Source organism: Cydia amplana, chromosome 5 (assembly GCF_948474715.1).
Source record: "Cydia amplana chromosome 5, ilCydAmpl1.1, whole genome shotgun sequence".
Taxonomy (NCBI): domain Eukaryota; kingdom Metazoa; phylum Arthropoda; class Insecta; order Lepidoptera; family Tortricidae; genus Cydia; species Cydia amplana.
The window spans coordinates 16161373-16187468 of NC_086073.1; the positions used below are offsets into that span (position 1 = coordinate 16161373).

Sequence of the window (26096 nt, forward strand, 5' to 3'; positions counted from 1 at the left end):
AGTTAGATCCAGCTAAGCTAGCAGCGATTTTGATAGTTCAGACTGTGCAATTGTTATTTACACGTCATACTTTGGTAGGAGTTTGACGTTTAAAATAACACTTGCACAGTCGGGGCTATGAAAATAGCTACCAACTTAGCTTGGTCTACCTATATCTGGATCCTATACCTAGATCTGTTATTCCATCAAACAACTTCGGATTAGTAGCTAGGTACCAGTGGCGGTCGTCAAACATATCCATAGGCAAGCCTAGAGCTAATTTGGCTTACATATTTCCTTTACAACTCTGCTCAAACGTCCAAAAACAGGGTAGCCGGTGGGAATCGGCTTTTATGTTTTATGGACGGCCGCCACTGGCAGCTACCTACTCAATATTTCATAAAAACAAAATACAGAACCACTGACTGATTTACTTAAAACCTAAGTATGTCACTAATTTGCTGTAAAAAACTTATAGGCATCTAAAAGGTACACCACAATGCGTTTTACTCTTTAAATCTACCAACTTGAGTTGAAAAACTGTAAATGAATATTGCAATGCTAAGGAATTTCAGAATACCGCACTTTCGTGGCCTTGAATGGGGTGGTAATAGCTGCAAATTACTAACGAAAACAGATTCACGGACAAAGCGACCATAGTCCATTCAAATACAATTTTAACTTCAACCTTGTGTAAGATAGAAATACGGTTGAGTTTTGCATTTACAACGAGATTTACTACAGACACTTTTTCCGTGAAATCTTAAGTATTTTAAAGCGGTTAACACGTTTGCACGACACAACTGAATGGCAAAGGTCGCTGCATAACTAATTTATATTATTCATGTCCTTTCCATGGTCATATACGTAATAGTACTTCGTACCTTGAATAATACTAAAATACACGCGATACGTTACAGTGTGACCAATGACGCTAATTATTGCGTTATCTAATGTACATAAATATCGAATATCTCAAGTTCTTTCTTTATCTTTAAGTTCAAATTTTCATTCATAAGGGCAACTACACAATAATAATTCTAAATTCTGTGTTAACCTCGTAAGGCCCCGTGTACTTATACAAGTACAAAATAAATTCGAGTTTTGAACGCATACTATACAAATAAAAGAATGTTCCAAATTCAAAAGCGCCAAAATTTTCCTGGATCTTACGACACAGACAAGACATCCTCTAGACTGAGCATAGTAACGCAACCCCCTCTGCCACAAATATACGGTAGTTTTACTCCATCTTCGAGTCAAAGTGTCAGAATCCCAATCACGGCACGGGATTCGCTCACCTCGTCCCCCGCACCTCAGTATTTTTGGCAGCATCGGTTTCATGAAATAATTGCTCTAAGCTCCGTCTAGAGGATTCCTAGTCTATGTCTTACGAGGATAAACAGTAGTTATGCAAAAACCTGAGCATTTTTCTTCCTAGCAGCCACTAAAACTTGACCATTCCATCCAATGTGTTAAAAAGGGCAGTGACTTAATAAGTAAGATTATTTTGCGGTATAAAAATTTAGAGTATTTATAAAATTTTAACCTAGAGGCAAGAATTTCGAGAATGTTCCATCGATATACATTATGGGGAGCATATGGACATATTACTTTAAAAGACTATTTGTTCGCTTTGCCTTCTGATTTGTACTTTGTTTACGAGCAAATTATATTAGAAAATTAAAATGTATGCGAAACATAATTTGCAATATAATGGATGGATCTAAGTTATGTATATGGCCGTTCCATGTGATTCAAATACATTAATTCTTCGAAGCACCGCTAACTAAAATTGACTCGAGTGAATCCTTGTGAATTTTTAAATTCAAATAAGACGAGGTAACTGTACTGTAATTTAACTTATGGGCACTCAATCAACCATAGGTTTTACTTACTTATACACAATACTATTTATTATCGTACATATTTTCATAAAGATCCACTCGGTCAACGGTCAGAATAAGCCTAAAACTCCATTAAAAGTCAACAAATTCCCACAAGTAATGTTAATTGATCGTTCAATCAAACTGAACCTTAAAAACCAATGTTAATTTACAATAATAAAAAATATAATAATGATACAACGACGAATCCACAAAATCTCTAAATAATGTTAGACATAAAATAAATTTATTTCATTAATATAAGATTAATAGCAAAATATCAATCAATTTTTATTGCATGCATCATTAAAATGAAATTAACAATTATCTTTTTTTTACCTAAATAACATTTCGGACGATTTGTAGTCAAAAATAGTCAAATACATAATAAAAAGTATAATCTAAGTAAGGTATTCACGGGGAGTGTTTATAGTAAGTCAAATTTGTTTTAAAAAACGCGTCATTCAAACAACAGAATTCTTAGAACTAGAGAAATCAACGTATATATTACTATAACATCCTAACTCTACTGTTAATGCTTACAAATAAATGCCATCTACCGTGGTCTACGGATGAGGCCTGCGACCTGATGCAGAAGGGGCATGCATTGCGATTGGGAAAATACCAAATACGTAAATAGCCATTCGTATTTTTAAGCATATATATTTATCTAGTCATAACCCACAAGTACAAGATATAGATAAATCAATTTATATTTCGTTTAAAGATATGTGCTTCACAGAGGACATCAGTTCTGTTTAAGCGGAAATTTAGTTATGCCTAAAATATTCTAGAGTAGCTTCGAAAATTACATTTAATCTGTAATAAAATGACTCCAGGCCGCAGGCCAGCACACTCTGGAAGGACATTACCCTACAAAGGACAGGTTACAACTAGCATTTGCGTATATCTAATAAAACATATGTATAGTACATACATACACCAGCATAGTACTAAATAACAAACTAACATTTACATTCAATCGTGAAAATGAATCGGTTTATATCGATTTAAGATGCGTTTTGTTTTTAAAATCTTATGTACAGTGCTAACATAGTAAAAAGAGGTAAGTAAGCCATCCTAACAGAAACCGGTTTAATGCGCGTATTATAACTGTGGTATATCTTAAGGTGATTCTAAAGGCGGCTGTGACTGGACGTCCGTTTAACTGTTCAGATAAATTATATATTAAAAATGAAAGGAAATTGCGCATTTGAAAGGTTTCCTAAAGAAAACCTAAGTTTCTCTTTTTAATATGTCGCTACTAAAACAATAATATATTGATATTGTTTAAAAACATTACATAAAAAACAATAAAACCATTTTGCTAAGCAACTAATATAAAACAATAAATAGATGGCATGATGCCAAAATGAAGATGATTTCACAGAATAGTAGATAGTTTAAAAAGGAATGGGAAATATTAATAAAGATGTAATAGCTTTGTTCAAAAAAGATTATTTGTGACTTATTTTCAGTTCTTTTCGTCATTTCGTCCTGTATAGAACAAAAAAGACACATAAGAATGAAATCAAAAATCAAAATAATATTTCTAGACAAAATCATCTTAATAAAGTGTGTTAAAAAGTTTAATCACTGCATTTGAATTTGTTTATTCACAACCTCTGCCCGCAATTATCGGATCGAACCAATTTAGAGCCAAATGTGCGTTTCTAGTACATACTATAGAACTTTTATAGTCGCCGCTTACACAACTAATACTGAAAGCACCATTTTGTTTACCTAATTAATCAAAATGTTATAAAAATGTTACAATTTTGAATTTAGTGCGATCTGGGACAGTTTTTTAACAAGTCGTTTTATTATTTTAAAAAGGCATAGGTCATAAGTTCAGTATGGCGTTGGATGTCTTAGGAACAGCTCGCGGTGCTAAAGTATAGACTAAATTTTGAATAACATAATCATAATAATCATAATCATAATAATTTATTGATAATATAAAATTACATGTCAAACATAAATACCTTGCCTATACCGCCATTAAATTCCGACTGATGTCCTATACAAAGTACAAATAATTTAATTGTTAATACCGAAACAATTCTTCTATCTGACATCTTAGATACCTCTTAACGAACTATTTGTAACTTGTTTGTTTGTAATTCACGAAATAGCTGTATTGATGAAAACAATATGCTAAAACCGTTGCAAGTATTATGTCTTCCGAGCCCGTACCATGATTCATTGACAGTGTCAAAACTGACATAAACGCTTCCGAGAACGTAATTTACTTTCTATATACATATCTTGCTTGCACTAATATGCGAGTACGAGCGAGATGCATAGAAAGTAAGTTAGGTTCTCGATAGCGTTTATGTCAGTGCCAAACTGGTGGTAGTGGTACTGATCGATTAATGTCAAATGTCTACACTATGTTACTTTAGTTATGCCGCGATCAATACATTTACAACAAGAAATTAAACGATAACTATTTATATTCGCTTGAATTTTTAGTCGCTATCGGCGACATGTTCCGCCGCGAGCACTCGAGCTTGAGGAAGGACCCCCGCCGGGCCCGAAACATGTCGTCAATAGCGACTAAAAGTTCAAGTGAGTGAAACCGTTGTCGTCTAAACAATTTAAAATTTTAATACTCGTTTGCACACTAGCCTGTATGTGTCATACTATACTATCAAAGTTGTGTCAAAGAGGGGTATCTCTTGGGTACGAATAAACGCTCCAAAAAGTATCTCTTTGCCCAATACGCAAGATTTCTTGTTGCAAATAATCCTATTCCACTATCAAAGTTATTTTTAAATTAGATAGGCAAAATTTATAAAACTGTTGACCTCAAACTCGTATTAAAGTCAACTATATTGCGAAAGCAACTATTGCAGAGTACATAAAATGATCACATTTTCTAGTGACACGCGATTGAGAGATTATCAGGTAGTATTTTACAATTATGACGACATAAGTATGCGTATATCTACCATTCATTGTTTTATGGCATCGGTTATTACACTAGGTTAATACTGAGATGACATAAAAATACATGCAGTGTTCTGCTCTCATAGAACGTGAATATCACTTTTAGTGTTTTACATTCAAAATTATATACGTATGACGTTTGATGCTATACAAGATGTTGAATCATTGTTTGAAGTTAATAATGTATCAATATAACACGCGAGAATTTGTCCTTTCCGAAGGACATCGGGTCATTTTGGCTTGTCGCATTCCAGAAACCGTCCTTCTGATGCCGTATTAAAAATAGAGATGGATAATGACTATCGCGTGATACAAAATCGTCCATAGTTTTCCTTGCAATTTAAAGAAAAAAAAACTTATTTAAAAGCTATTCCAAGCATTCTTGCATAAGAAAATATTATTGCAGTATACCAAAACATGATTTACTTCGGATTTTCTTTCTTTCGAAATGGATTTTATTAATTAAGACAAAAGTCGAATTTAGAAGCAGCTAAAGACTTACATGAGAGCAGAGTTAATACATTAAGATGCCAAATTGAACTGACCACCCGTGTTCAATATAAAAATATTCAATAAATTACATTTAAATGATTTGTATGACACTCGAATGACGTATATTGTCGTCAATGAATTGGGAACTGTGGGACACCACGAATTTATCTTCAGCTACGTATCTCCAAGGCATTTGAGACCTTATTACAAGTAATCAGAGAGTGTTATTTCGTTTAAACTTAGATTTGCTTGTGGATGGCTATCGAGTTTTGCATATGATTGAAATTTAATTATCTTATCTAGCTGGATTCTAACAGGCGTCCGAAGGTTCATTTGGCTTCTCGTAAGACCTAAGCCAATTTTTACGCTAGAGTTTCTAACTTCCGTTTATTTTTATAAAGTTCAAAAATCGAATTGAATTTGTACTTGTACAAGTACGCGCGGACTTGCGAGGACCGTTAAAGATAAGTCCGTAGTGCCTTAACGGTAAACACCAAGGTATGTACACAATAAATTTACACCTATAGTAACAATACGTTACAAAATTACGTCTAATGTGCACAAACCTTACGCAGGCTGTGAGCACTATTTAAGTGCTTCAATTGGGTTAATATTAACATTTTAAGTATGTAGTAAAATTAAGCGATAAAATAATTTAAAATTATAATATTATTGGAAGAGTCAATTTTATAATCGATAACTAAAATAATTATTTAAAATAATTCATTTATATTGTTTTATTTCATTTTTGACTGCAACATCAACCTCGGATAGTGCGATTAAATTCACCTCAAGTGCATTTCTGCCTGGCTTATATTAATTTATTTAACTATATGTACACTACCATGATTCCGATATACTTATATGATTGAAGCTATCAGCTGTAGTATATAAAAACTTTAATATTTACAATTGTCCAGTACGGGAACACATCAATTTTGAGATAAGCGATTATGTAAAAGTCCATCGATTCAGATTTGATTTGAGTCAAAGATGCAATCTATAGTATAATTGAAATATTGTTTAATGAATGATCGCGCCCGCTAAGACGTTTTAGGTAAAAATATCTAACTTATTTATATTTGATCCCAAGCACGATATAAAAAGGTTGTCATTGGAAAATAAATTGCAACTTCATTTATCGTTAGTATGGGTACCCGAATGCGTACTTTAAGACATAATTTTTATAAGTTACTCAAACTCCGAAACACAGTCGGATCACATAAGAACACGCACATAATACCGCAAGCTCCAAATAAACCGGTGAAAAATACATATATTAGAAACATCACAAATCCATCATACTGACCACTTACGCACTAAGAAATACCTAAACTGTAAAATAGGTACAAACAACGTCCTTACTACCCAGAAGGCAAAATTGGCACTTAAGACGAAATTCGCTCCTTTCTTAATGAGTGTTTCGAGGAGGGTGTACGGCGCGGGCGGGGCGGGGGCCGCGAGCTCGAGACTCGCGAGCTCGAGACTCGCGAGCTCGAGACTTGCGGTGTCGCGAGCTCGAGCGCGCCACTCGCGCATGACTCGAGCGTCCCGCTCGCGCCGCCGCTCCTTGCGGGCGCGGCGCGCCGACGGGCCCGGCTATGTACTCGGCGAGTTGTTCTGCGTGGGATTGTACGGGTGGTTGGAATTACGCAACACTGTGTATACACTGTCCACCTTGCTCAGTTTCTCGAAAAACGGTATCAAGTCCAACAGTTCCGAGTCCGTCATGTCGTCGAACCACGACGCGACGGGTACCTGGAAAACAAATGACGCGTTATAACTTAAGATGCGATTGTTAAAAATATCATTATTGGGAGTTCTAACCTCGTGATGCCCATGGTTCTACCCGTAGTACTAATTACTTCAATCGAATTTAAACCATTTTCAATTGGAAGAGAGTCGCATTTCTTGTGTTTTGTTCGATCCATATGTACTTTGGCATTTTTTATGGTGGGAGAGTAACTAGCACTAATCGCAGTATTTTTATTTTCACTTAATTGATAGGAACCAAATAAAAAAAAATCGACCAGTAGGTAAAAATATTGTCTGTAACCAAAACTTGATTAACTTAACAATGTCAATGTCAACTGTATTCAACCTATAATATATTCCGGAACCAGTAAATTGTCTAGCTAAATAGTAAATGCGTATTAGCGCATCGATAGACAATGGATGCGATTAGAACATGAGAATGTTCCCACAAACACAAGTTTTTTACCAAATCACTCCGTGTCAACTGTGTTGATGGCGATGGCGCCTGGTTTATCTCTCGTTGGTCAAGGCAAGCTCGGTAGCATATTATTTATAAGATTGAATGATCAAAAAAAAAACAAGAGCTTGGTGCGAGACAGGATTTGAACTAACGACCTCCGGTTGTATCACATACGAGTGTTGAACTTGGCTACCTCCGCTCTTGATGCTATACGTTAGGTTTACTCGTATCCTTGAATCTAGTATAACTCGATCTAGTTTTGTACTAGAAATTGTATACTACTCTCTTCTATTCTCAATTCTATAATCTATACTCTACCACTATCTCTTTCTCACTCCTTTCTTCTTGGCAGCGCACAGTATAAGCTATAACTGGACCCAGGAGCGGCCAAACAGTAAAATATCTCGTTAAAAAAAAAAAACTCGATCAGGCATGAGGGGTGGAGGGAAATGACCAAACGGGAACATACGAATCTTTCAGTAGGAGTAGTAGCGAAAGCGATTATTGAGTGTCCTTGTCACAGTCTCACTTTTTTTTATTCCCCACCGTAAATTTAGTATGGTTTATGGTGGGCAACAAATAAATTCGACCAATCAATTATAGTGTCGCATTGCGTATGTTTTGTCCCTCACGGACGCACGCGTAATAGCACATATATTAGGATCCTACCATCTATGGGTTTATCCTACTGTAAATACGAGTATTGCGTGTATATTGATATTGGTCAACCCGACACACTTAGATATACGTATTCACTTTTACACTACTTAGATATATTCGTATTATCTTCAAACATCGATATTCAACATTTAATCATCATAACAATTGTCACTTATCGCCATACGGACAATTTCTTTGTCACACGATTCATTGTGGCACATAATATCAGCGTTATCTAAGATTTGTTCTGACCGTGACGTACAAGATTACGTTTGCGGTCTGTCTAGATTCTAGATCACCCACGTCGAAGCACTAAGATAATACCTTTTAATTGCTCGATGGTGGACCTTATGCTTTTGCAATAAGGTTTACGAATAGACAATTAACATTGTAGATGGTACAGTCGCCATAAGATATATCGGAGCGGTCAAGGCGCTCACAAATATCTGAACACGCCTCTATTGTCAAGGCGTTAGAGTGCGTGTTCAGATATTGTGAACACCTTGGCCGCTCCGATATATCTGATGGCGACTGTACGTACTTTATAGGGTTTCGTGTGGGTTCTAGTGTTATTGTGGTAATAAAATGTGCAGTTCAAGGGCAAGAACAGACTTTGTTGACGTGGTTGCTTAGTGATTTACCCCAAAACGTGTAAAGGCAATATTTGTGAAATAGTTATATACGATACAAGTGCGGAAAAGAGGAAATTCGAAACGAGTGGCGATCAATTAAAACACGACCGAAGGGAGTGTTTTAAATCGACACGAGTTGCGAATTACCTATTCGCACGTGTATCGAACAACGTTTTACAGTACATATGGCACTTTGTTTCGACATCGCACGAAAAGTGCTATTTTACGCACTAGTGCCTTTTACAGTACATATGGGGCTACTTTTCCGCACTAGTGCGTAAAATAGCACTTTTCGTGCGTATGTCGAAACTTTAAAGTGCCATATGTACTGTAAAACGTTGTTCGATACACGTGCGAATAAGTAATTCGCAACTCGTGTCGATTTAAAACACTCCCTTCGGTCGTGTTTTAATTTATCGCCACTCGTTTCGAATTTCCTCTTTTTCGCACTTGTATCGAAAATAACTATTTTAATTTTTTTGCGGTGCATGCTAAAGCGAACATCAAATCGTAGTGCTGCTGATAGGAATACATAATTCATTTAATGTATTCAATATTATTTAATGTAACTAACTGTGCGAAAAGTCAGCTAAGTGAACCAAAACATTTGCTCAAATCAGAGTACCGTTATTCAGCTTCCTCCGATTCATATAGACGGGCCAGATGGGGGAATAAGTTTTTGGCAAAAATTTGATTTTTGGTAGATGCTTTTATCGCTGACTGTACTTTTCTTACGCTAGACAACTAATACTCATCGAGACAATTCTAAAAATCCCTAACACAAGTAGGTTGCGTTGTTTCATCACAGAGTTCCTATGGCCACCTCCTGTCTCCATCATCAGATCAGCTCGATGGTACCATAATATTGCATTGTCACCCGACTTACATGTGTATGCAAAATTTGAGCTCAATCGGAAACCGGGAAGTGGATCAAATTTAAGTTGCAAGATTCCATTACATGTTAGTTACATACAGGTCGACCTAATAAAAGCGTTTTAAAAAAGACTAACCGTGGTAGGTACAATTACAGGATGTTCCACTATAATAAGATATTATAGGGTTCACTCACCGCGTTGTCCGGGTGAAATATGTAGGAGGCGGGCGAGTTGTCGACTATAACGACGCGCCGCAGATCTCGGCCCAGGCTGTTCAGGTCCTTCACATAGTTGCCGCGGTGGAACACGCAGCTATCCCGGAACAAGCGCGCTCGGAACACGCCCCATCTGGAACATGGAAGATAAACGTGTAACTTGTATAGCACAAGGCTAACCTTGTGGGGATTGTATGTATATACAAGCGACAATTCGTATTAAGAAGCGCTTAAAAAGCCAAATGGAAAGGTCTTAGCAACGGCTTTGGTAAGCAAAGCCTTTTACGAAACTCCCCTACCAAACCCCTCGAAGGGGATACCGGACCGGTTTCTGCGAAAACTGACCTGTCGAGTAGATTGGCCACGGCCCACGGGGTCCGCGTACTTGGCGAGCGAGGCGGTGAACAGCACGCACTCGTACAGCTCGCCGCACCGCCGCAGGAACTCGATTTTGTTAAGCAAAGCCTTACGAAATACCCCTTCCAAAACCCTCGAAGGGGATACCGGACCGGTCTCCGCGTGTAACTATTAACCTGTCGAGAAGATCGGCCACAGAGTCCGCGTACTTGGCGAGCGAGGCGGTGAACAGCACGCACTCGTACAGCTCGCCGCACCGACGCAGGAACTCGGCTTTGGTAAACAAAGCCTTACGTTACTCCCCTACCAAACCCCTCGAAGGGGATACCGGACGGGTATCTGCGTGTAACTAACCTGTCGAGTAGATCGGCCACGGGGTCCGCGTACTTGGCGAGCGAGGCGGTGAACAGCACGCACTCGTACAGCTCGCCGCACCGCCGCAGGAACTCGTCGACGTGCGGTCGCTTGAGGACGTACACTTGGTGCACGGACCCGTCAATTTCGACCGGTACGACGAAGTCCGCGTTGTTTATTGGCTGGAACAAACGAAAAACAATTTTTGGTTTATCCACAGAATAAGGTATAGTACTAGGTACAGAAGATTCACTCTAGCAAAACGCGTCTATTACGACAGATATGACCGCTAGGTGGCGCAAGCGTGACCAGGCGCCCGCTCCGTAGCGGAGCGCGGCAACCACTATGGCTAGCCACAAAAATTGGTGTGGGCCGAATGTACTTGTAGCGACGCGACGAAATCGCGGAGTGAGCCACGCATGGTTTAGCACACAGCTGGATGTCATGTACAGGCCCGGTTTAAGAGACCTAGGCACCCCTAGACACTTAGAATTGGCCACCAAGGAGGGGAAACCTCGAAACCATTGCTAAGTTGCCTAGACCCCAAGTCCCGGGCCTTGTGGGCCTAGGCGGAAATCCGGCCCTGGTCATGTAGGATGTAGGCATGGGAACAGGAGGTGAAGTGCTATAAAAATGCCATGAGAGAGAGAGAGAGAGAAAGAGAGAGAAACGACTTTCTCAATATAGCCAACTTCTGCCGCCATAGCGGAAATCGACCAGGATAAGATGATGATCGTGACTCATAACTTCATTACATAGCATAGTCTTTTGTGTAACAATCTAACAATGGAGCGATAGGTTAATTGTGTCAAGTTTGTACTTGCGATAAGATACTATAATGACCCACTCGCATCAACTACATTCCATCACTATGAATGAAACTTTTCGAAAAGACGATCTAACTGTCCTAGTAATCGTAGGATCAATCAGACCAGACCGGTTGAAGATTAATTAGATTAAACCCCACATATTCAATGCAAGGTCGATTGTGAATGTGGGAGTGACACACATCCTGCAATTGAATGGGAGATCCCGATGACAAAACCGCTTGTCACATGGTTCATAAAATTTAATCAATCTAACGGGAGCAATCTAGAAATGTTGTTAGTAAACTTATGAGCCACTATGAGTCATCCGTGAGTCTCTAGCTAGGATGACTCATTCAACGGTTAACTTGCCTTTTATCGAAAAAAATACTAAGTAAGTACTAAGCATTATGATAAGTAGTAGTTTCCCGTAGACAATAATTTTAATATTAAGAAAATCTGGAAAGACTCACGACAGTTGCCTAAAACGTGTTACGCCATTTAGGGTCCTAGCTTAATTGGTTATTTCATATTTGCGTTATGGAATTTCCAATTTAGCTAAAACCCTAAATGGCGTAACAATCACGGAGCGTGACTGTACCTAGAGTCCGACCACGCTATGTTTGCACTGACTTGGCATTGACAATGCATACATATCTCATAGGAGCCGACATAGTACACGTCATGAAAACTTAAGAGTGGGACGGACTCTACCTATTTGAACAACAATGATTTCCCTTCCCAATCATAATTAAGCACCGATTCTCAAACATCAAAGTAATATGTACATAATAAGCTCATTATTTGTGTGGGTAACGTTCGATTTGCCCTAATATTGACTCGGTTGTATAAACATTTACCGGGCTCGCGCGCGTAGACAAAGGGTTGTGACGTCACGATAACAAATAAGGAATTCCCTGGATTACTCATGGGATACGCCTGGCATCTTAACATCTTTGTTTGATGGTGAATGGTGATAGGAGGACTGACGTCTTTGATTTACTAAGCAAGTGTACAGTCTTATACAAAAAATTACTCGTTTCCGTTATTTGTATTTCTTCCTCGTAAGTGTAAGGCCTGAGTGGACGCTCATGTTGGGCGTGCAGCGGGACGGGGCGTGCAGCGTGTATCTCAAACAAATGCAAACGTATAGGAGCGGCCTCAGTGCATGCTGCTCAAATCACTTGTGAGCCCGACGCCACGCTGCACGCCCCGCCGAACGTTCCGCTCCGAGCGTCCACTCAGGCCTTACACTAAGACCCAGGGAAATTTATGTGTTTCTGAATTTGGAACTATGTTTTATTTCTATAAGAGTTTAAAACTCGAATTTAATTTGTACTTGTACAAGTACGCGGGGTCTTACGAGAATAAGAAATAAAAATCGAATAGCGTTTGCGACCACCTTTAGTTTTATTCAATTTCAAATGTTATTCAATCAATAATTGGGATAAAATATAAAGAATGAAATCTAAATTCATTAGAATTCCCTGTATGTTCATTAGAAATTCTTTGAAATAAAATGCTCCTGCGTGTCTGGTTGGTTTTAAAGCTGAGTCTGATTAAGAATTAAATACATCAGATGCTCGGCATTTGATGTATTTAATTTGACGAAAACTCGTCAGTTTTTTTATTATTCTAGGAATCTAAATTGCCACCTTGACCCGAGGTTACCGTAAAATGTGATATTTAAATATCAAATGCGGCCATAATAAAATGTGAATACTTTCACATTTTCATGCAAATTGTAAACTAAGTGCCTACTAAATGTTACATTATGTACACAAATGCAGAGTATAATACCTCTATTATGTACCTACAATCTGAAAGTTACCAAACATTATAAATTTAAATTAATACAAATAAGAAACTAACCTATCTCATATCAAAAAAACTCCTATGCTAGACAATATAGAGAAACCGAGTTTCCCACCTCCCGTTTTTTGCCATTTTGGTAAGATTACAACATTAACCAAAAAAAATTTGAACTTGAAAAGTATGTAGAAAAAAAAAATGTAGGTAATGAGAAAGCATTCAAATTATCACAGCCATTAGGTTCCATTTCATTTCCCATTCAGCATTTTGATTGTACAGCCATGACAATATCGCTTTAATAAATTACAATTATTTCCAATTATTATTTACAATTATTACATTTTTTTGATTGTGGAGTGAGGACTTCCCTTTGCCTAGAGTAGTTGACCTTTGCTTATTTTAATGTATAAAGATATTTTAACATGTAGTTTTACGTAAAATATCTTCGGCGAGTTTTTAGTGGTAGTTTTCGTTACCGAGATATTTACTTACTTTCTTATTAGTAAGTCATATATTTCATAAAAACTTAGCTAGGGCTAGGACCATTTTCTTTCAGCTTTTAATTTTGAGATTTTTAGTGTCTTGTGTGGAACGACAATTTCTAAATCATGTCGTGTGGTTAGAGCAGTTTTAAAACTTTCCAGTAATAAGTTTTTGGCACAAAATTTTATCGCTGACTGTACTTTTCTTACGACAGACAACTAATACTCATCGAGACAATTCTAAAAACCCCTAACACAATTAGGTTGCGTTGTTTCATCACAGAGTTCCTATGGCCACCTCCTGTCTCCATCATCAGATCAGCTCGATGGTACCATATATTGCATTGTCACCCGACTTACATGTGTATGCAAAATTTCAGCTCAATCGGAAACCGGGAAGTGGATCAAATTTAACTTGCAAAATTTGATTACAGACCGACAGACAGACAGACAACGGGACAGGTGAAACTAAATAAAAGTTTGTAAAATACAAGACTATCACATAGCTATCGATACGGAACTAAGTAGAAAACTTCTCAAACAGTCAAAATCCATAGGCTCTTTAATTGTCCCTTACACTTCGTCCAATAGTCTCTTAAAACGTCCGTTCCCATATCGTCCACGGGCCAGGGGCGTATTTTGAAATTTGCCGCCCCGGGCCAATACGTTTCGGCGCCCCAGAAGTCAAGGAAGAAAAACAAAATGCAATCCGCCATGGGCGGCGTAGACCATGGCCCGGATGGCCCTAGGGTAAATACGCCACTGCCACGGGCCAAGCATATATATGAGGCATTCAAAGTGCCAGCAATGTTAATATCTCGGCAGTAAACTATAGAAATGGCTTCATTATACAACATCACACGGTTTACGGTCTCAGTGGGTCATAAAGTTCACAACAAGGCCTAAGCAGATTGACCTTTGCAAAATATAAATACTTGCTATATTTAGAATGCCTCATTTGTATGAAAGGCGTGAGGGCGTGACTAACTTACACACGGTAGTTTTTTTATCAGATTCAAATGTGTTTTATTAGTAGTACGCTAATTTTAGTTTAGTACCATAAATTTGTACGCTAATTTTAGCCATAATTTTATGGCGTGGGTACAGAACGTGCACAAATTGACCTTTTAGAAATATAAATCACTGTAAACGGTGTTACGACAGCATTTCTCACTTTAAATAACTTTAGCCCTAAAGACATATTTAGTTTGCAGAAAATCGAACCGTTTGCAAGTTTTTTTTAAACTGTCGTCAATGTTTAATTTAAATTCTAATCTGAATCTGAAGCATACAATGCCAGATTGAAAAACAGCATTTGGTTTAGTATTTGCAACCTTTCAGATTAGTGTAGATACTCAATTGTTTCAAAATAGAAAGGAAGTAAGAATCCATAATTAACTCTAGTTCTATGTACAGTCGTCATCAAGTCAAGGCGTTAGAGTGCTTGTTCAGATATTGTGAACACCTTGGCCGCTCCGATATATCTGATGGCGACTGTACCTAATTGCCGTCACTAACAACACTGCGTATAATACTCGTGTAGAAATATCGATCCCACCAAAAACATTTTCATGTAAAATGTTGCCAAGACGAAACCATAAGGCTCGCACTGACAAAAAGTTATCAGATCTCTTGTAGAGCCAAGCTTCTAACTCTACAGGCCCTACCTTCACAGACTCTACACCTTAGTCCAAATATGTGGCTTGACCGTTTCGTCACATGGGCGTTAGGTGAAAAATGTATTCACAATTCATTATTTTTTATTATAATATAGTTCTTGTAATAATGAAACGGCCAAGCCACATATTTTGACTAAGGGCCCGGCCACATGTCAGCGGTGCGGCGCCGCCGCCGCCGCGCGGCGCGGCACCGCAGAAATCTGCGGCGCCGCAAACCGCTCTGCGGCGACGCCCGCCGCAACGCAAAATTTTGCGGTGCCGCGCTGCGACGCCGCAAAGCGGTGCGCGGCGCCGCGCGCGGTGCCGCAAAGCGGTGAGTTTCGCCGCGCGCGGTGCCGCCGAGCGGCGTGCGGCGCCGCAGATTTCTGCGGTGCCGCGCCGGTATTTTCTTTTGAAATGATTTGCATCTTCATTCATTATACGAAGATATGGGTTCACCCAAAATTTTCTTTTCAATTGTTTTTTTATTTCTGCGCCTTCTTAATAGCGCTGGCAGTACACCGAGAAATTCAGTAAAATGCTGCAAATGATGTTAAAGGTATGAAAATCGGTACGATTGATCTTTAGGATATTTGAAACAATTTGACCCGAAGTACCATTAAAAAAAAAGCGGCCAAGTGCGAGTCGGACTCGCCCATGAAGGGTTCCGTATTTAGGCGATTTATGACGTATTAAAAAAAAACTACTTACTAGATCTCGTTCAAACCAATTTTCGGTGGAAGTTTACATGGTAATGTACATCATATATTTTTTTTAGTTTTATCATTCTGTTATTTTAGAAGTTACAGGGGACACACATTTTACCACTTTGGAAGTGTCTCTCGCGCAAACTATTCAGTTTAGAAAAAAATGATATTAGAAACCTCAATATCATTTTTAAAGACCTATCCATAGATACCCCACACGTATGGGTCTGATGAAAAAAAAATTTTTGAGTTTCAGTTCTAAGTATGGGGAACCCCAAAAATTTATTGTTTTTTTTCTATTTTTGTGTGAAAATCTTAATGCGGTTTACAGAATACATCTACTTACCAAGTTTCAACAGTATAGTTCTTATAGTTTCGGAGAAAAGTGACTGTGACATACGGCGGACAGACGGACAGACAGACAGACAGACATGACGAATCTATAAGGGTTCAGTTTTTTGCCATTTGGCTACGGAACCCTAAAAACGAGATGAGTTAGCTTTTTTTGTATGGAATTTAAAAAAGCTGTTTTGAAACCTATCGTGTGTGGTATTAAACGAAAGGGCTTTCTGAGCCGATTCCAAAAATATCATATCATTACATTTTAGTCATTTTTTTTAGGGTTCCGTACCTCAAAAGGAAAAAACGGAACCCTTATAGGATCACTCGTGGGTCTGTCTGTCCGTCCGTCCGTCTGTCACAGCCTATTTTCTCCGAAACTACTGGACCAATAAAGTTGAAATTTGGCACACATATGTAAGTTTGTGACCTAAAGACGAACATGTAACGTAAATAAATGAATTTTAAATATGAAGGCCACCTTTGGGGGGTAAAAGAAAAATTTAAAAATAAAGTTTTTCAAAATATATCGTGTTACATATCAAATGAAAGAGCTCATTTTGAGAATCTCAAATATATTTTTTTTATAATTTTAAGATAAATAGTTTAGCAGTTATTCCGGAAAATAGGCAAAAAATTACCATTCCCCCCCTTTATCTCTGAAACTACTAGGTCTAAAATAATGAAAAAAATACACTAAATAGTTCTTAACCTATAGATGACAGAAAAACCTATTAGAAATGTGCAGTCCAGCGTGAGTCGGACTTAAGTACTAGTTTTTGATCCGACCCCTACGGGTTTTTTAAAGACATTTTACTCACTTTTCAATAAGTTGAAATTTGGCACACATATGTAAGTTTGTGATCCAAAGACGGACATGTAACGTACACAAATGAATTTTAAATATGGAGGCCACTTTTGGGGGGTAAAAGAGCAAATTAAAAAATAAAGTTATTCAAACTAAGATATCGTATTACATATCAAATGAAAGAGCTCATTTTGAGAAAAGTTTGTAAATTTCTGTACCTAAAAGTGTTTCAAAATAAAGTTTATTAATTTAATTATTAATTAAACTTTGGAATGATCATTTTAAGATAAATAGTTTAGCAGTTATTCAAGAAAATAGGCAAAAAATGACCCTCTCCCCCCTTTATCTCTGAAACTAGGTACTGGGTCTAAAATATTGAAAAAAATACACTAAATAGTTCTTTACCTATAAATGACAGGAAAACCTATTAGAAATATGCAGTCAAGCGTGAGTCGGACTTAAGTACTTAGTTTTTGATCCGACCCCTACGGGTTTTTTAAAGACATTTTGCTGACGTTTCATTAAAAAAAACATATTGTTAAAAATTGTGTAATGTACGGAACCCTTGGAACGCGAGTCCGACTTGCACTTGGCCGGTTTTTTTTAATTATAATAAAAATAATTTTCAAAACATACCAAGTTTGGGCTTCTCCAGATACAATACCGTTCAATATTTTTTTGTAAAATATACCTCAAATTATACCTAATATCCTATGAGGATATTAGGTATCTAACACTAAGAAAGCAGTTTTGAAAATAATTACATGAAGTACTTTTTTTTTAATTTTTCAATTTTAAAAAGTGTGATCTATGAATCTCTTAATTAAATATTTAAATAGAAAGCATAAAATTAATATAAGTATAACGGTTTTCCAGAAAGTCGCTTATATCTCGGAATCGGAATGTAAGAATTAACTGAAAAACCCCCCCTATCACCGAGTTCTCCACCCCCCACTCATGAGAACTTTTTCTTACTTAAAGCTTAGATATTACCAAAGGAACATGTAAACCAAGTTTCAATACTCTTATTTTACCCGAATGACATTATGAGTATAATTCGGCAGGGGTATTATTACACTTTGTAAAATTGAAATAGTATTTTATGCAACCGTTGTTTAAGAGAAGTCAAAAAAGGCGAGTGGCGTGAGTAACAATTTGAGGCGAAGCCGAAAATTGTTAATAAAGACGCCACGAGTATTTTTTGACTCGGTTAAACAACGTTGCATACAATACTTTTTCTACGACCAAGCACTTACTTACTTTGAAAAAAAAATTGTAAAATTAACAAATATTTTTCATTCAACAAAAATAATACTTTAAACAAGTGGAATCATATAGGACATATATGTAGGTAAACAAACCAAAAGTATACAGCTAAGATACGCGACCCGGCCACCGCGCCCCGCGCCCCACGGCCGGATGGTCAGCGACACCTTCTAGTAACTCATGAGGCCCTGGTACTTGCTCTTAGTTAAATTACAATTTTGGATAGTTTTTTTTTCTCGATTTTGGCCACAGTAGCCTATGGAGACTAACAAGCAACGCTAAGCGGTGTTCGTAGTCTATGGATCTTGCTATATTACGGGTGTCACATGCGCGTTTCTGACTTCTGAAGGAATTTTATTGTTTCTACTATAGAACCTAATGAATATTTTGTAAATTAGCAGCAATGCACTTAGTACTCATCAATCAATTAAAATTAGGTTGGCAACAATGTATTTAATACAATATTTTTTAAGTGGTGATTACACGAAGTATCGTAAAAGTACCAAAAAGATACTGCTTGTATGCACAAATACTTTTTTGGGGAATAGACTAAAGACTTGTCTTGACAACTATAACATAGGGGTTTAAAGGTGTGTGTATGATGACCTTTTAAATGACAAATAAAGGTACGGAAGTAGAAAAAATTAAAACAAATATACTAAATGTAAATATTTTCAAAATTGCTTTATTAGAATTAGATATGAGGATATTAGGTATAATTTGAGGTATATTTAACAAAAAATTTTTTAACGGTATTGTATCTGGAGAAACCCAAACTTGGTATGTTTTGAAAAATATTTTTATTATAATTTAAAAAAATGACTCAAATGTAATGATGTGATATATTTTTGGAATCGGCTCAGAAAGCCCTTTCGTTTAATACTACACACGATAGGTTTCTAAACAATTTTTTTTTAAATTTCATACAAAAAAAAGATGACGTCATAACTCCTCTCGTTTTTTTATTTGTTGGTGCTTCGGGTCAAATTGTTTCAAATGTCCTAAAGATCAATCGTACCGATTTTGATACCTTTAACACCATTTGCAGCGTTTTTTGGCGAACCGCTATCGCTATAACAACAGCAAGAGCAGAACACGTGTGAAGGGATCCATGTCTGATTAAACAACTGGTAGTCGAATTTTATTCTTTACTATGCAGCGTGGCATCGCACGCGGCGCCGCACGCCGCTTGGCGGCACCGCGCGCGGCGAAACTCACCGCTTTGCGGCACCGCGCGCGGCGAAACTCACCGCTTTGCGGCACCGCGCGCGGCGCCGCGCACCGCTTTGCGGCGCCGCAGCGCGGCACCGCAAAATTTTGCGTTGCGGCGGGCGTCGCCGCAGATTTCTGCGGTGCCGCGCCGCGCGGCGGCGGCGGCGCCGCACCGCTGACATGTGACCGGGCCCTAAGGTGTAGAGTCTGTGAAGGTAGGGCCTGTAGAGTTAGAAGCTTGGCTCTACAAGAGATCTGATAACTTTTTGTCAGTGCGAGCCTTATGGTTTCGTCTTGGCAACATTTTACATGAAAATGTTTTTGGTGGGATTTCACATATTTTTGTAAGTTGCTTAAGACAATCTTCTGATTTAAAGGGTTGCGGGTGATTTACTATTAATAAACCTGAAATACGTACCTGGGGGCATATTTTATATACAATCTGCTTTTTACTGATTCCCCATACAAACTTCAACCCCATTTTTCCCCTAACTCCTTTTTCCACCCCTTTTCACCCTTACGGGGTAATTTTGGGGTTGAAACTATTTTATATCCTTCTCCATAACAATAACTATCTACATACCAAATTTCAACTAAATCGGTTCCGCGGTTACCTATTGATTTCCCATACAAAATTCCACCCCCCTTTTCACCCCCTTAGGGGCTAATAATTTAAAATTTTTGAATTATTTTGTTGTTTGTGGACTAATACTATCTCACATACCAAATTTCAGCTTCCTAGGACTTCAGGAAGTACCCTAGAGGTTTTGATGATCAACAGTGAGTGAGTGAGTCAGTGACGAAATCGGGGTTTTTTAGACATTAATAAAATCTTAAATATAAGAGCTATGCAATTGAAATTTTTTATGCTTAATAAGTCCACTATTGACATCATATCCCGAGAGTTTTGTTTATCTGGTATAATCCAAACCCAAGTTAAAAGGGTTCAATAAAACGACGAAGCGCTTCGAGAAAAGGTAGGTAGTGCCCTTGCGCTTCGCTTTGCTCGTCTTGGCGGGGGCACTACCGTGCCCCCAGATATTTAATTGTTGTGTATGTAGTTTAATTATACATATTATTATTATCGACTTTTTACCTTTTATAATGTCCTTGGTTTATAAGTAACAATAATTAAAAGTAGGTAAGAGGAGTTTTATTTAGTTAGCTACTTCATTCAGCAAAACTTTACAGACAAAGCTTTTGTTACTGTTCTTTGTTGGTTCGAATACTTTCGCTTAATCAGATTAGCAGTAAGTAGTTTTATTAGTACTTCAGTTTTTCATAATTTATGCGCCATTGGTGGGTCATATTTCATATTAGACGGTAAGTTAGCCATAAAGTTAATGTGACTCGTGGATTAGCTTGGTCACGAACAGTGATCGACTCGATAAAAGGACATTTAAAATAGATTACCATGATAGTTTCGGTACAAATATGTATTAAAATTATAAAAACTAGCAGTAAAGAAATAGCTCAATAAGATGCCAAAATATCAAGTTTTCTTGGGGCCCCGGAAGGCATAATTACCTTTTAATTATCGCTAAATTCGCTAACATTCTTGTCTTGATTCTTGTTAGGGGTTCATAGTTAACAAGCAATCTATATAGTTTAACAGAACTATGGTCTTCCTCGTTCATCTATATGTCTGTGTCACTGTTCGTCCACGGCTTAGTTCTTACAAAACTATTTCTCACCTTAAGCTTTCGTTTGCGAAATAGAAAATTTTAAGTTTATTTCAAATGAAACCAACGACAAATTAGTAGGTTAATCTTGCGTATTAGTAATCAGCATCTAGATTAGATTCAGGTTTGATTAGCTAACTCGATCTACTTACCAAATCCTGCTTAATGTAGGGACTAGAGCCCGCAGCATAGGTATGTCAATTGATAGTTGTAAGATACTTAAGATAGTGAATTTCTACAGTTTCCGGTTTGTACATATAGACCAGGTAATAAAAATAAATTAACTAAAATATGATAGAGACAAGATACATAAATGAGGATCCGAATACATAATAAGCGTAAAAAACAGATAACTAATCATTGAAACACCAGCAACCCGTACCTAACACAAGCCGTACTTACCTCGACATTGGGACGTAGCATTGATTCCTGTAACTAGGGTTTGCTCGACGGATCCGAAATGTATGGGAAGATCCGCGGATCCGGATCCAGATCCGGATAATTTCATACATTTCGGATCCGGATTGCAAACCCTACCTGTAACATAGCATACTCCAAGGTTGCGGCCTTGACATGTACCGCATGTCGAGTCGAAACCAAACCCGCCTTCACAATGGGCGCTATATGGATATGGTTAAGTAAGACTGGCCATATAAATAATGTGCAGACCGATAAGAGTGACGGGTGAAGGAATTATGAAAAGGAGACTTCATGAGGCCGCCCATAAAAACATATTTACGAGGCATATTTGTTTCCCCTGGGAGGTTCCTTTTTTTGTACCTTTTATTAGTAGTCCCATATTGGCAAGCTGTGCAGTGCAGCCATTGCGATATGATGTGCGTGATACTGTTTATTATGGTTACTTTGATTCGCCATTGGCGTACGGTGTACTCATTTGGGGCAAACTGTCTTATGTTATGAAAAATCTAATTTACGACTGATGTGTTATTGGGCAGTGCCTTATATAGAAAGAAGTAAATTTAAAGAAAGTATGTATAAAAATAATCCGTTTGACCAACCCCTTTGCAAAAAACCGTGGCAGCGGACTGTTGCATATAACATACCTAAAGCTACAGGTTAACTCGTGGGCTTGCCTTTCAAATCAATTACCATGACGTCACTGACATGACTTTACATAATAAATAGACGATAGATAATCAGGTAGTACGGGCTTTAAGACTTTTTTGAAGAGAAGAAGAAGATAAAGGCAAAAATACTAAAATAAAAATAAACATTGTATAGAGTTTCGCAAATAAATGTTGAGGCGAGGAATGTCTTTTTTTTTAAGCTTTGTTTTTTATACGTTTTGTCGATGATCCTTAGATAATCGCAACTCGTACCTAATCATGATGAAAATCGCTTAGGATTATCACTTTCCTTTGTCAGAATCAATGTCCGCTTCGGAGTAAAAAAAATATTAGGTACTCAAAAATTATAAAGAAAAAGGTACATTGTAGCTGCATTAAAACGGCCGATAATAAAACAATGCGTTTCTAAATATAAATCACCTTCAACGGGACACATGTCTGAAGTTCAGCACGAGGGTTAAAAATAAAGTATCATTTTCACCTCTCCTTAAGCGCCGTTACCGTGCCTACCTAACCTACTATGAAAACACGAACAGACTTGGTTGTTTTGGCAAAGAAGGGAAAATTGTGATGCAAGGTGTAACGTTCCAAATTTGCCATGTTATGTTATTTTACAACGACATTAAAAACTCCAAAGAAAGTCAACGACACAAATATTAGATAGATACTGTAACAAACTGGCTAAGACAAAATATACTAACGATAAATGTAGATAAAACCAAATATATTACGCATTCTATCAGAGCTCCTGGACAGCCTCCAAACGAACTACGACTAATAGCGCATGAATGTTCGACTCCTCTTGGTGTTATGTGCTCCTGTAAACCAATTGCCAAAACTGATACTATAAAATATCTTGGAGTCACAATTGATTCGCAATTAAACTACAGTGCGCATATAGAAGGGTTAACTGGAAGAGTGCGTAAGCTAATATATATATTTAAGAATATGAGACATGTCGCTGATAGTTCCTTACTAAAACGTATATATTTTGCTTTGTGTCAGTCGATTTTATCGTATTGTATCTCGGCTTGGGGAGGTGCGCCCAAAACAACTCTAATACATCTTGAAAGAGCACAACGCTTCGTACTTAAAGTTATGCACTCTCTGCCTTTCTTAACTCCCACTGAATATTTATATAAAACTGCAAAAGTTCTGTGAGTAAGACAACTATTTATTTTAAGCGTTGCCCTCAAATACCACTCTAAACTTGACTATAATATACAACATGTAAGAAATAATAACTGTCGTAGAGCGTTCTATGTCGGGAAAAGATCCAAAAGATTTAACACAGCTTTTAGCCGAAGATTTTTTGATTTTAATGGACCATATGTTTATAATAAACTTAATAAAACACTAAATATTTATAACACAACTAAAAGGGAATGTAAAACTATTGTTACTAACTGGCTTTTAGATCAAAATTACGAAAACACTGAAGAAATTCTGAATATAATTACTTAACTAACATTTAAGTCAATTTTTCTGCATAGACACTCACTCACTCACTCACTCACACACACACACACACACACACACACACACACACACACACACACACACACACACACACACACACACACACACACACACACACACACACACACACACAGCTTCAGATTTAGATCTATAAGTTAATTTTTCTGTATTAATGATTTAAAATGATTCTCAATTGTCTTTTTCTCTTTTTTGTATAAAAATTGTATAAAATATAAACATCTCCTACAACTAATATTCTGGGGAGGAGCGCTGTTTACCCTAAAGTACAGGTTATACCTATTTAGGAAGCAGAGTTTCTAGTCTTTAAGGCAATCACTGTAATATGATGTTTATAAATAAATTATTAAATTATAAATTATTCGCGACCGCCGCATCTTAAGCAGAACTGATTAATTAAGTAATAGAAGTTTTGCAAACACAAAGATTTCTACTGCAGAGGTTTTCCAGGACGGATCACACTGTGATTTAGATTTAACTACCAAGTGTAGCACACGAGTCAGTACACGTGTAGTACCCGTATACTACACGTGCACATTGTAATCTCATACCCTAATGCATATTAACCACACGAGTCGCACTACTAACGAATAATGTATTTAAAACAATACTATTAAACTCGCATGCGCGTCAATTATATCATATCGTCATCGGAATGTCGCTTTACCATAAGCGTCTTTGCAACTTTGACGGTGACATCACAATACGAATCGCTTGCCGAGTCGTCCGTTCGGGATAACCAGTATAAGAGAGTTCTCCGATTACCCTAAGCTTTTTTAGCGAACCAGAGACAAAACTCCTATTGGCTCGATTTCCACAGACACATCCCATGTAAAGTTGAAACTTGAAACACCTCAACCAATCTCACTGGAGCTATTGAAGCGCAAATTCATTACAGTATAATAGTATGGTAACGTAAGGGACCATCCTACCTTACACTCTGATCGCTCAACTACAGAGAACCCAAGTCAGGTCCAAAAAACATATGCATGTTCGTTGTTGAACTTGAGGTCACGTTACACTGGTTCTCCCAAAAACCTCAAGTCGCCACGTTCAATATTGCCGATTTCCGTACACAATGGACGATAAACCAATATCCTATGTCGAGGTTGTGACCTCGATTCGCAACCGTAACCCAACTAGGTACTAATTATTTTTATTTGCGTAGGGGTCTCATATCCGCCATATAAGTTATGATTATAAAATTACGCTTCAAACTATAAAGCCGAGCTGTAACTACAGCAGTGTGTAATTTACAGCAGTAAAAGATAAAAATAACTGTAATACAGTGAAGCTTTAGAACGAACAGATCCTTTGCTATTTACGAATCTGTAAAAAAAGTCTGCACAATGAAGATATTTTAAGAATGTTTGCTCAAGTCCCAAATATCTTAGTTCACTCGTCCTGAATCCAAAAATAGAGTACTTCGCAAGTAAATGAATTCTGTTTTCGCGAGACGCATTAGCTTTAACCCATTTCTAGGGTTGGCTTGAAAAGGAACAAACAGAATCCTTAGTTGGTTTATTAAAAAAAATCTTTTACATAAAAAAGCACAGAAAAGGAGAAAAAGAGATTCCAAACTAAGTAATCGACGCCGCAAAGAATAATAAAAGGAAGCCTGTTGGTATGGTATGACCCTATAACCCCTAGGCGGTTATGCTAGGGACACAAGAAATTGAACAAGTTCCAAAAGGAAGGAACTTCCAAAGGAAAAAATCAATTTCTATATACGATCGGAATCAGCTCAGCCTTTCCCTTAACTTGCATACGTCAACGCAAGTTCAATGTTAAGGACGTTCGTGACAAACAAACATACGCACTGGATCTTATAAGGGTTCGTTATCGGAACGGGTATAAATAGCTTAGAACGCCGAGATTGATTCGAGTTACCCAAGTACTTCGCCAGGTATTTTTAGACGCGCAGAGTATGACTGATACTGGCATTTGAAAGGCTTCGCGCCAGTGTGTGTGAACCGTGAATACGGGGAAAATTACCATTAAAATAACAGCTCAAATTGGCTAATTATGGTGGGTTGAAAAGAAGCCAAAGTTGGCGTGCGGCGAAGCAATTTAGTAGCTTAAAGTTTGGAAAGTTTTGAGAAGACTTGTTAGTTGCAACAAG

The 26096-nt window shown here is 37.6% G+C and overlaps 1 protein-coding gene across 1 annotated transcript in view; it reads right to left on the bottom strand.

Moving 5' to 3' along the window:
* Positions 1-6880: 6880 nt before the first annotated feature.
* LOC134648362 (carboxy-terminal domain RNA polymerase II polypeptide A small phosphatase 1) overlaps positions 6881-26096 on the bottom strand; it is a 36935-nt gene continuing 17719 nt past the window's right edge. Inside the window, exons 3-5 of the mRNA XM_063502883.1 lie at positions 10618-10799; positions 9886-10039; positions 6881-7067 (exon numbers count right to left, since the gene is read on the bottom strand). Coding sequence (XP_063358953.1) covers positions 6909-7067; positions 9886-10039; positions 10618-10799 — 495 coding nt within the window. The 3' untranslated portion in view covers positions 6881-6908. The remainder of the gene's footprint in view (positions 7068-9885; positions 10040-10617; positions 10800-26096) is intronic.